This window comes from Myotis brandtii, unplaced genomic scaffold (assembly GCF_000412655.1).
Source record: "Myotis brandtii unplaced genomic scaffold, ASM41265v1 scaffold32, whole genome shotgun sequence".
NCBI lineage: Eukaryota > Metazoa > Chordata > Mammalia > Chiroptera > Vespertilionidae > Myotis > Myotis brandtii.
Window position 1 is genome coordinate 1833656 of NW_005362269.1, and position 11814 is coordinate 1845469.

At 46.0% G+C, this 11814-nt stretch overlaps 1 protein-coding gene across 2 annotated transcripts in view; it reads right to left on the minus strand.

Annotated features, from left to right (window-relative positions):
- DCTN4 (dynactin 4 (p62)) overlaps positions 1-258 on the minus strand; it is a 37391-nt gene extending 37133 nt beyond the window's left edge. For both annotated transcript variants that reach the window (XM_005870491.2, XM_005870490.2), the window contains exon 1: positions 57-258. In XM_005870491.2, coding sequence (XP_005870553.1) covers positions 57-191 — 135 coding nt within the window. In that variant the 5' untranslated portion in view covers positions 192-258. The remainder of the gene's footprint in view (positions 1-56) is intronic.
- Positions 259-11814: the final 11556 nt, after the last annotated feature.

Sequence of the window (11814 nt, forward strand, 5' to 3'; positions counted from 1 at the left end):
CCCCCTCCCCCTCCCCCTCCGCCCTCCCCATCCTCTTCCTGGGACGACGGCGTTACCTCGTGAGACACACATTCCAGCGACCGCAGCTCGCTGCAGTAGCGGCAGAAGTAAAGCTGCGAGAGAGGGGCCCGAACCTTCTTTTCTCCCTGGACGAGGTAGAGGACCCGCTCCGATTGCAGCAAGGACGCCATCTTGGAGAGGGAGGAGCCGACGACGCTCCGGTCGCGTCACGTGACCCGAGAGCCGGCGTTCGCCTCGCCGCCTCCCCTACGTCTTTCTACGTCGACTTTGACGTCAGGTTTCCGACGCGGCGGGGCTTTGCGCCCGCGAGAGTCCGAACGCGCCTGCGCAGCAGGGATTCCCCGGTTTCTCCCCCGCCGCGGGCCCGCCCCCCTCAGCGTTTCAGGGAGCGTCAGTGGCTTGTGTGGAACTCAGACTTGCCTACGGTTCAGTACAGAACCTCAGATCAAAGCCAGACAAGCTCAGTGCCCTCCTTTCGTTTCTTGCACAGAGCAAGGCAGCTGCACTTTTGTTTTATTTACAGCTGCCTCTCCTGCCCTCACCTTCCAGGCGCACATCCAGAGGTGGATGGGAGGTTTCAGAGAGAGAGTTCCATGGGAACTGGAAAGCTGAGAGTCATTCCAGCACGTTCTTCTGATAGCCTTGTCACCGGCCTGTAGGAGACTTTCACAGCCTTTCATAAGGTACAGTAGGCAGTGAGACACACATGAGCGGAGCAGGAACGATAGGCCCCGTACCACCGAAAGCCCTAGGTATCTAGAAGGACCTCACCCCCAGGGCCACCTTTCCTACCCTAACGTCTCACTGACAGTGTGGTTCAGACCCCCTGGCCGTCCCTCTCCTGGTCATGCGGTTCAGACCCTCCCCTGACCTGACCTCCCCTGGCATGTCTAGTCATGTGGTTGACCCCTTTGGAAGAGGAAGGGGGCGGGGCGCAGAGAATAGCCTCATATGCCTCCCATACAGGCCCTTGCAGGACCATTCCCTTAAGCATGAAGCCCTAGGCAGCGGTTCTCAACCTGTGGGTCGCGACCCCTGAAAATACATCCTGCATATCAGATATTTACATTGCGATTCATAACAGTAGCAAAATTACAGTTATGAAGTAGCAACGAAAATAATTTTATGGTTGGGGGTCACCACAACATGAGGAACTGTATTAAAGGGTCGTGGCATTAGGAAGGTTGAGAACCACTGCTAGAGGTAACAAATAGGCCTCGGTTGTGTTTCAGCTCCAGGCCTGAAAAAGCAACAAGGCCAGGCGGGGTGACACCATGGCTGACATCAAGACCAGCGGCAAGGACTTAATGACCCTCTACCTAGTACCAACCAACCAGTGGACACCAGGACCCTGAGGAGACGCACCTAGAAAGCTGATAAATATTCTATTGAGATCCTCCCCTGCAACCTCCAGATAAGCCCTTAAAATAGAGGACTCGGCGCTCTCGCGCTTGCTCTCTCTCTCTCTCTCTCTTTGTTAATCCTCACGAAAGGATATTTTTCCAAACTTTTTTTTTTTTTTTTAGAGAGAGTGGAATGGAGGGGGAGAGACAGAGAGAGAGAAACATCGTGCGGGATACACGTCCATTGGTTGTCTGCTGCAGGGATTGAGCCTCTAATCGAGGTATGTGCTCTTGACCTGAATTGAACCCAGGACCCCTCAGTCCGTGCGCCAAAGCTCTATCCAATGAGCCAAACCGGCTAGGGCGGCTCTTTCTCTCTGGAGCACCTTTCCTCCCCGCTTCCTTCCCTCAAGGCACTTACCTTCACTTTCTTTTTCCTATGCTCCAAATCCCTTCTTTTGCCTCTATAACTTGTTTCCTGAGCCCACACAGTCCTACTGGCTCACTTCTTTCACGGCTCATTTCTTCTATCTCTGTGACATTCTAAACAAACTTTTGCTTATATTTGAGTCTTAACTCTAAATTCTTTCTTAGCCAACACTCAAGGACCTTGGTCTAACACAGCCGTGGGCAAACTACGGCCCGCGGGCTGGATCCGGCCCGTTTGAAATGAATAAAACTAAAAAAAAAAAAAAGACCGTACCCTTTTATGTAATGATGTTTACTTTGAATTTATATTAGTTCACACAAACACTCCATCCATGCTTTTGTTCCAGCCCTCCGGTCCAGTTTAAGAACCCATTGTGGCCCTCGAGTCAAAAAGTTTGCCCACCCCTGGTCTAACATCTGGTGCTATTTCGCTGTTTAACAATTTGAAATTTCTTAGACTGTGAGCTCTTCCACGCAGGGGCCAAAACTCATTCATTTGCAGGTTTCAAGTACTTAGCATTAGGATTAAGTCTGCACAGTAGACCCCTTATCTGCAGCTTCACTTTCTGTGTTTCAACCTTGGTCGGAAAATATTAAATGGAAAATTCTAGAATTAAGCAATTCATAAGTTTTAAAACATGAGCTGTTCCAAGTAGCTTGATATAATCTCATTCCATCCCGTTCTATCTCCCCAGGAAGTGAATCATCCCTTTGTCCATCGTACCCATGCTGTATGCACTACCAGCCCATTAGTCACTTAGTAGTCGCTTAGACTTGGTTATCAGATCAACTGATATCGCAGTTGTGGTATTGCAGTCACCCTTGTTTTACTTAATAATGACCCCGAAGTGGAAGAATAGTGATCCTGGCAGTTCAGATATGCTAACGAGAAGCCATAAAGTGCTTACTGTAAATCCAAATGTATGTATATGTAGGAAAAAACAGTACTGTATATATAGGGTTCAGTATTATCTGTGGTTTCAGGCATCCACTGGAGGTCTTGGAATGTATCCTCCATGGATAAGGGGGGACTACTGTATGGCGGATGTTCAATATGTATTGATTAATGATGGAATGATACTAATGAGTGAACCTGGGTGTCATTTACATTTTTATAATGCATAAACTAAGGTTTAGATATGTAACATGACCACTTTTTAAATATATTTTATTGATTTTGTACAGAGAGGAAGGGAGAGGGATAGAGAGTTAGACACATCGATGAGAGAGAAACATCAATCAGCTGCCTCCTGCACACCCCCCACCGGGGATGTGCCTGCAACCAAGGTACATGCCCTTGACCGGAATCGAACCTGGGACCCTTCAGTCCACAGGCTGACGCTCCATCCACTGAGCCAAACCGGTCAGGGCTAACGTGACCACTTGGAACTGACCTAGCAAAGATGAGCCCATGTTACCAGTACTTGACACCAGTTCTATGCTTTTCTCTCTGTATTAGTGCTGTATCATTACAACACTGTCTGACATTTGACTTGGTGATTGAGAACAAATGGAACTGAATATTAGCTAACATTTACTGAGCTCTTATTGAGTGCAGAACACTGTGTCAAAACTTTATATATATCATCTTACTCAATTTTCACAAACACTCCAAAGGCAGTTATTATCATCTCTATTCTACAGTGCAGGAAACTGAGGCTCAGAGAATTGCAATGACTGGTCTAAGGTTTCCTAAATAACGCAGAATGTTGTTCTGTCTGAGTCCACAGTTTACATGCATTACCGATGCATACTGCCTCCAGCAAATTTTCTTTCTTTTTTCTCTAGCTTTATTGAGGAAATTAAAATTTTTATTTTATTTATTAATTTTTAATTTAAATTCTTTATTGTTTAAAGTATTACATATGTCTCTTTTCCCCCATTGACCTCACCCCGGCCCCTCAAAATTTATTGACAATTAAAATTTATTTAAGGTGTACACCTTGGTGATTAGATATACATTGTGAAATAATCAGGATTATCAAGCCAATTAACATAGCCATCACCTCACATAGTTACCGTTTTCTTTTCTTTTTTTCTGGTAAGAACACAAAAGATCAGCCCTCTTAGCAAATTTCAAGTGTATAATACAGTCCTGTTAACTATAGTCACATTATTGTACACTAGATTTCCAGAACTTACTTTGCATAACTGAAACTTTGTACGCTTAGACCAACATTTCTCCATTTCCTCTCTCTGCTAGGCCTTGGCAACCACCATTCTCTCTGCTTCCATGAGATTGGCTATTTTGGATTCCATATATTAGTGAACTCATGCAGCATTTGTCTTTCTGGGTGTGGTGTATTTCACTTAGCATAATGTCCTTTAGATTTATCCATGTTGTTGCAAATGGCAGGATTTCCTCCTTTTTTTTTTTTTTTTAAGTTGAGTGAGATTCCACTGCTCAGTGACCAGCAGTCGCCAGTAGCACAACCCTGAAGTGTAGGTGACGATTAGCATGGGCCCTGGGCAACAGCAACACACAGACACTGGCGTAGAAGACAGGCACTGGGAGCAGAGGGAGAAAGAAGTAACCAAGGAGGACACCTGGCTTGGTTCCCAAGGTGCGCAGTGCCAGCCTGCTTCACTGGTGCTTGCAGGCTTACAAAAACATAAGCCATGGGTTGGAGTTTGTTATTGCCATAATATCCTGATGTAGTAGACTAGGTGGCTTACAATCATCACGTACTAAAAAGATCCTAGTTCAACCCTTGTATTTTTCAGATGGAGAAAATGAGGTCCAGAGAGTCAAAGGAACATGCCCACAGGTTTTCTCACTCCTAGTATCATATTCTGTTCTCTAATTCTGTAAATGCTGTTCTTTGCCCACCATATCAGTTCATTCATATCCATAGCCAAGTAGGAAACTTGTTGCTCTTTTAACAACACTTAAAAAGAAAAGAAAGTTGCCCAGCCAATGTAGCTCAGTGGTTGATCATCAACCTATGAATCAGGAGGTCACAGTTCGATTTCCGTTGGGGCACATGCCTGGGTTGCAGGCTCAATCCCCAGTGTGGGGCGTGCAGGAAGCAGCCAATTGATGATTCTCTCTCATCACTGATGTTTGTATCTCTCTCTCCCTCTCCCTTCCTCTCTGAAATCAAAATAAAAATATATTAAAAAAATAAAGAAAGAAAAGAAAGCAACTGCAAGGGAAAGTGAGACGCTAATGGATAGTCTATTCAATTTGCCCTGGAAGTTTGCTGGAATTGTGTCATTTTGGGCACATGAGTTTCAACATCTCTGGAATGCTCTCCCCTTGGTTTTAATAAGAATTTCTTAGGGGTACCTCAAGCCTAACCAAAGCTTGTTCTCATGCTCCCTTCTCTGTGCATAGTGGACTAACTGGAAGCTAATGTCAATTCTGTGGCACCAAGGAACACTTCCTCTGTGCTCTACTGAGGATACAGAGACATGAGCTGGGCATCCTATTTTGGCTGCAGGATGCACAGGGTGGCCTTGGATTAACCACCACAGCTGTTACCCAATGGCTGCTAGTGCTTAAGGAAGACCTGTGGCCCCAAAAGTGCTGACTCATAACAGACAGTTCATGGCCATACACTATTCCACTCTTCTCCTCCTGCTTGTTTGCCTGTTCACCCTTGAGATTCACAACCAACTCAAGAGACCATAGTTCTTAGTGAAATAAGAGTAAAATCATGAAACAGTAAAGCCAGAAGTAACCATAGAGATTTCCTAGACTAGAGGCTCAGTGCACAAAATTTGTGCAGGGGGGCAGGTCCCTCAGCCCAGCCTGCGGACTGCTGGCTTCTAACCACTCACCTGTCTGCCTGCCTGATCACCCCTAACCACTCTGCCTGATCACCCCTAACCGCCTCTGCCTCAGCCCCCGCTGCCGTGGCTTCGTCCAGAAGGATGTCCCAGAATGACGTCCGGAAGGTCATTTGGCTATCTGGTCTAATTAGCATATCACGCTTTCATTATTATAGATGGAGAACTGATGCCCAGAAGAGGAAAGGACTTTCCCAAGGCCACTGAGGAAGTGAGAGGTGAAGCTAAGGCTTAAACACAGGTCTTCCTGTCAAGTTGGTTGTCTTCACTGAGTTGGCTGAATCTCCATCTTGACACAATTCCCCACCCAACCCAAAGGCTCGCTGCTGGAGACCACCAGTATAATGCTTGTTGAGTTGAATAAAATAGAGCAGAAGATTGAATTCCTGCCTTGCTCAGTGCCTGACACAGAGCAGGCACTCAGTAAGTATCTGTTGGATGGGTGAATGCCATCTTCAACTATCTGAAACTTGCTGGCAGATGGAAGATGGTAACTGGAAAATATTTTTCTTTTGATTTTTAAGCAGCGCCTTCTTTTAGAAGAATCAAGGGAAGGGAGGTAGATCACAATTTTAAATAGGGTGGTCAGCGTAGGCCTTGTGAGAAGGAAATATTTGAGGGAAGAGTTGAAGGAGGAGGGGAGTGGGCCTCGTGGATATGGCAGAAGAGCTCTTCAGGCAGAGGCTGAGCAAAGTCTCTAAGGCTTAACTGAGGAGCAGCAAGGAGGCGGCGGGGGGGCATTAAAGAGTGAGCAAGGGGGAGAGGTAGGTATAGGTGACGAAGTCTCAGAGGTAAAGGGGTGGGGGGTACACTCATGTAATATCTTCAAGGGCATTTTAAGGATGTTGGATTCGCTCTGAAGGAACTAGGGAGCCATCACAAGATTGTAAGCAGTGCAGTGACATGATTGAACCTACAGTTAACAAGGGTCACCCTGGACACTGTTTTGAGAATATACTGCAGAGAGACAAGAACAGAAGCAGGGGGTCAGTTTGGAGATATGGCAGTGATCCAGGCCTGAGGTGACAGTGCCAGGAACCAGGAATTCTGACTATATTTTGAAGGTAGAGCCTGAGGCCCAACTCTGGAAAAAAAATGAGACTGCCATGTGAAGGGTAGTTTGGAGCCACACCAGGGAGGCCCTTGATGGGCCAGGGGATAATCCATTTCATGGTTTGGCCGAATTCAGCCACTGGGAGTTTATTTGCTCAGAAATTATCAAGACTATTTGTTTCTTCTCTCTGAGGTCAAAAAGAAAACATCACGGAAAGAAGGAGATGACGCTAACTTAAGTCTCTAGTTTACTTGGTTCCAAATCACAAAGCATTCTGATTACCACACAGGAAAGCATATTTCACAAGAGGCTCAGAGAAAAAGCCAGTCCTCCCTAAACACATTAATCGCATGGTTAGGGCTCTAGCTTGGGCTGAGAAGGAGAAACTGATGTGGGACAGAGCCCAGCCTGTTTGGAATGGTGCCAAGGGCTCTAACAAACAAGCTTTGTCCGCTGCTGTGAAGGCAAAATGAGTTAATAAAAATTAATGTGGGTAGAACATAGAACATCATAAGTTGCTATGTAAGTATTTGTTATTAGGCCACAGCGATTAGTCAGTATTACAAGTGGGAAAACAGGTTCAGAGAGAGGAAGTGGTTCGCCTGAAGTTACACTGGATCTCCCGCTTACTTAATGAGCACTAAATTGGTTTCTTTTATTATGTGTGGATGATTGGGATTTCCAGTCTTGCCCACACTCCCATCTTGGGTGCCTCTTACAGTTCATTTCTGGAAGCTCTTTTAGACTTGGAGCTGTCTGTGCCTCATCTGAAAACCTTCCTGTCCTCACAGGGAAGGAAGTTCAATGGGATATATTGTTACTCTTGCGCACCTGTGCAAGCCAGCCTCCAAATCTGCCCTCGGTGGTATTCATACCCCTGTGTGCACTCCTTCCACATTATACCAGGGTTGTGACCCATAGCACACAACAGAAGTAGCAGTGGGACACTTCTGAGATGATACAAGTCTATAGTTCCTGTGTTGGGTGCTTGCTTGGATCACTTGCTTGGGAAAAGCAAGCTGCTGGGTTTTGAGCAGCTCTGTTGCAGGGAACTAAAGCCTCCAGCAACAGCCAGTGAGGACTGAGGTCTGCCCGCAACCAGTACATGAGCTTGGAAGTGGATTCCTCAGCTCCAGTCAAGTACAGTGGGGCCTTAACTTACGAGTTTAATTCGTTCTGTGACAGAGCTCATAACCCAAATTACTCGTATGTCAAATCATTAAAGTGAACGAGTAAGACAAGTGATGCTGGGCTGATGTGGCGTTCACTGTGATGTTCGCTGCGCCAACTAGCGGTGGGGTATCTGAAGCTGGCTCGTAACCTGAATTTTAGCTCGCAACTCAAAGCAAAAAATCGGCCGAGAGACAGCTCGTATCTCGAAAAACTCGTTAGTCGGGACACTCGTAAGTCAAGGCCCCACTGTATTGAGTTGAGTATAGACCCAGCTGGCATCCTGACTGCAATCTCATGAGAGACCCTGAGCCAGAACCACCTGGCTAAGCAGCTCCTGGAGTCCTGACCCCTAGAAACTGTGAGATAATCAATGTTTAAGCTGCTAAATTTTGAGATACTTTGTTACACGGCAATAGCTCTCTAATATACCCACCCTCCCTTACCAGTTAGCCTTTGTTGCACTGTGCACTTGTCTCTCCATCTCTGCTCCCTCCACCATTCTTGCCATCGCCTGTGCACCCTCCATATACCCTCATCACCAACTATCTGAGGCCAAATCCAGAAGTCGTCAAACCTGCTGAAGCACTAGTGATACCAATAGGAGCGATGGTGGGCTAACATCAGAATTTGAGAAAGGTTTAATAAAGGGATTGTTAAGAGGGTGAAGAGCGATCACAAGGAATACTGCAGTATCCCAGGGCTAGTGAAGGTGGGTGCTGCTTATGGCCTGAAAGCGTAAAGGGAGGGAGCCTCCGCTTCCTGGAACCAGAAGAGAAAGAACTGTGTGAAGAGGCCCCTGACAGGAGCAGGACCTTTGGGTCCAGGACAGAGCTAGGCATTGGCAGCCCCTGGGGTGGAGAGTAGAAATGCAACACGCCTCAGCTCTTGCTGGCACTTCCCTCTTAGCTGAACCCGACAGGAAGCCAGACCTCAGGGAAGCCTATCTTAGTTTGTGTTCCCTCAGAAGCAGATGATGGGATAAGGGCTTAAGCAAAAGTCTACTTGAGTGAAAATTCATGTAAGAAGTTCAGGGTGCACGAGTAGAGGAGTGAGGGAGTGATGCCCAAGAGAAGGTGACCAACAAGATTGTGTTATTAAGCCGGCTACAAAAAGGGTTTAATCCCACAGAGAAACTCTGGGAAACAATGTAAACACATGCCCCAGACTCATTCCTCCAAAAGGTGAGGGCTTTGGGACATTCATGCCTCTGGAGTCTGGTTGAGGGCTGCTCCTGGGATTGGGCTATTTCTTGGGTACTTCTGGATTGCCAGGCTGGCAGACTGGCCTTCTTGTGGGTCTGGGGACAATCCTCAGACACAAAGATGCAGGTCTTGGCAGTTGGAAATCTGGCGAGAGCTGAAGTTGGGTGAGGTCCAAGGAATGTGGGCAAGGCATTGACCATGCCTGCTGCAGGGCTCCTTGATGGGGCCAGATGTGGTACCACCCCATGCACAAAGCAGGATGGAGAAGTGTGTGGAGGGTGAATCTGGAGGGACAAAGAAACTTGCACTCGTATTTAAAGTAAATAAGTAATATTTACCGACCATCTAAATTTAATATCACTGTTTAGATGTCAAAACAATTTTTCCTCTTGATTCCCACAACTATTGTCCTCTACTGTCTATCACAGTCATGCATCTAATGGTCTGCTTGTGCTTCTGTATTTTGCATTGTGCACTAGCTAGGGCAGGAATCACCCCATTTCATAGAGTAAAAGACAGGTGCAGAGGGGACTTGGTTCAGTAGGTGTCAGTCAGATGTAGAACATTTAGAAACAGTTTTGCCACTTACTGGCTAGCTAATCTTAGACAATCCAACTGGTCCTTTTGGGCCTCTGTTCTCATGTGTAAAATGGGGGTTAACATTTTCACTATAGAATTGTAGCAAGGACTAAATGGTATGATGTATGTGAAACACTTGCTACATGTTAGATGTTCAAGAAGTGTTCTTAAAGTAAGTCTTTCTTTTTTAAGGCAGAGGCTTTTATTATACAGGGTGGGGCAAGAGGGTTTACAGTTGTGAGTACATGAAACAGAGTTTATTCTTGTATTATTATTTCTTATTTATTGTGTTATTTTTCCATAAGAACAAGTGTAAACTGACTTTTCCCCCACCCAGTGTATTTTTTCTTGAGACCACATTTACTTCAAAAATTAGACGGACTGGACTGAGGGTATCTGCCAGTAATAGGCAATCTTTTGTCTCTCAGCTACATGACTGTGTAATAATTGAACACTTTGGAATTAAGCCACGAGAATGGATTTAAATAATTATAACCACACTAATGAGACCACATGACTATCGCTCCACTTCAAAGCTAGAAAATGCAACCCTTCCATTTCCTTCTCTTTCTTCCTGTCTGCTCAGTTTGTTTTATCTCAGATACCACATGTTTGGAAAATTCCACCATTTTACCTCCTTGCCTAATCATTAGCTCAATTAGGTCTTCCAGCTACAATTTTAAAAGATGTAATTAAAAATAAAAATTCCTACATCAGTTTTCAGACTAAAAGCATATTTCTTTTGAAGGTCAGCAAGCAAGTGCGGCTTCCTCAAAGAATAGAGGCATTTTGCCCAAGGATCTGTAGAGCAAAAAGAACCTCAGGAATTTTTCCAGCGGGACAGAGGAAGGGAGGGAGAGAGACAAGGGGAATCTCAGTGCCTGCCTCCTCGGGAAGAACTGAGCTGTCCTGGGGTCTGTAAGGAGGGAGCTAATACCTCAGCCAGGACGTGTCCATCAGTGGGACAAGATGGATCACCCCACACAGACATGCTTTTAACTCAAAACTGTAATAATCTTAAGATCCTTGAGCCTTAGCTTCGAAAGCATTTTGGATGTGTAAGTGACTTCAGAGAATAGCTAATTCAACTCCCTTCTTTTCACTTTTGGAGTCACACGACAAGGCAGTGCTAGAGCCAGGGCAAGAAGGCACGGTTTAGTGCCTTTTAGTGTCAGCTTAGGGCCCTTTTCATGGTCCCAGAGTTCTGAACTTAAGGCCTTGATAAAATCAGACCCTGCCCCAAATCGTTAGTGCAGAGTGCGTAGACTTTCAGCTCTGTAATCAGACAGTCCTATTCTGGTGACCTTGGTACGTCACTCCACCTTCCTGAGCCTGAGTTTAGATTTTCCATCTATAAGAGGAGCCATTTGGGATGAGATGGTCTTCAATTTCCCCTTTTATTTTGAACATGCTCCAGGCCTGAGCTCCTGCTTTTCAGAAGAGTAAGAGTGAAGAACGCTGGACTGCTGAAGTAACATTTGTGGGTGCCACAGCAGGCCCTGCAGCCTGGTCGCTGGGTGGATCATGGAGGTGGGCAGGAGATGGCAGAGCTGGCTTTGTCCTGTGTGGAGGCTGGGCGGGGACTAGTAGGGCATGGCAGGCCTCTCTGAGGCTCAGCTCTAATGGGCCGTTGATCACCTTGGGTTGGACTATCTCACTGTTATCAGAAAATAAACAGGATGCTCAGAGATATGTTACAGCCAACAACCAACCAGCTTCACCCTGATCCTCTAAGTCAGCAATTTTCAGCGGGTGTACTGCAAGAATGTTTAAAGCATGCAATATCTGACTTATTCAGGGGCCCTGACCCCTTTCCCTTGTCAAATAAACGAATGACAACAGCCAACACAACAACAGCCGTCCAGTTGGAATGAATAAAAATTATACTTATTTTTTTGGTCAAAATATAACATACTTGGTGTGCCACAGAGTTTGAGTCAGGAGCTCATGTGTCATGAGATGAAAATGGTTGAAAATCGCTGCTCTAAGCCAATCTTCACAACAGGGGTGGGAGGCAGTTGTTGGTACCTTCACTTTACAGAGAATGAAAGTCCACCAGGCGAAGTTTCTTGTTAAGGATTCTACACTCAGTACATTGCGAAGCAGGGGCTCCGAGGCCGGCTCCTCCATCCTTATCCGTGGGTTAGGCTTTTCCCTGCGTAGCCCACAGCTGGGAAGGCTCTTGGAGGACACATTTTGGGTCAGCCCTACAGGGCTTAGA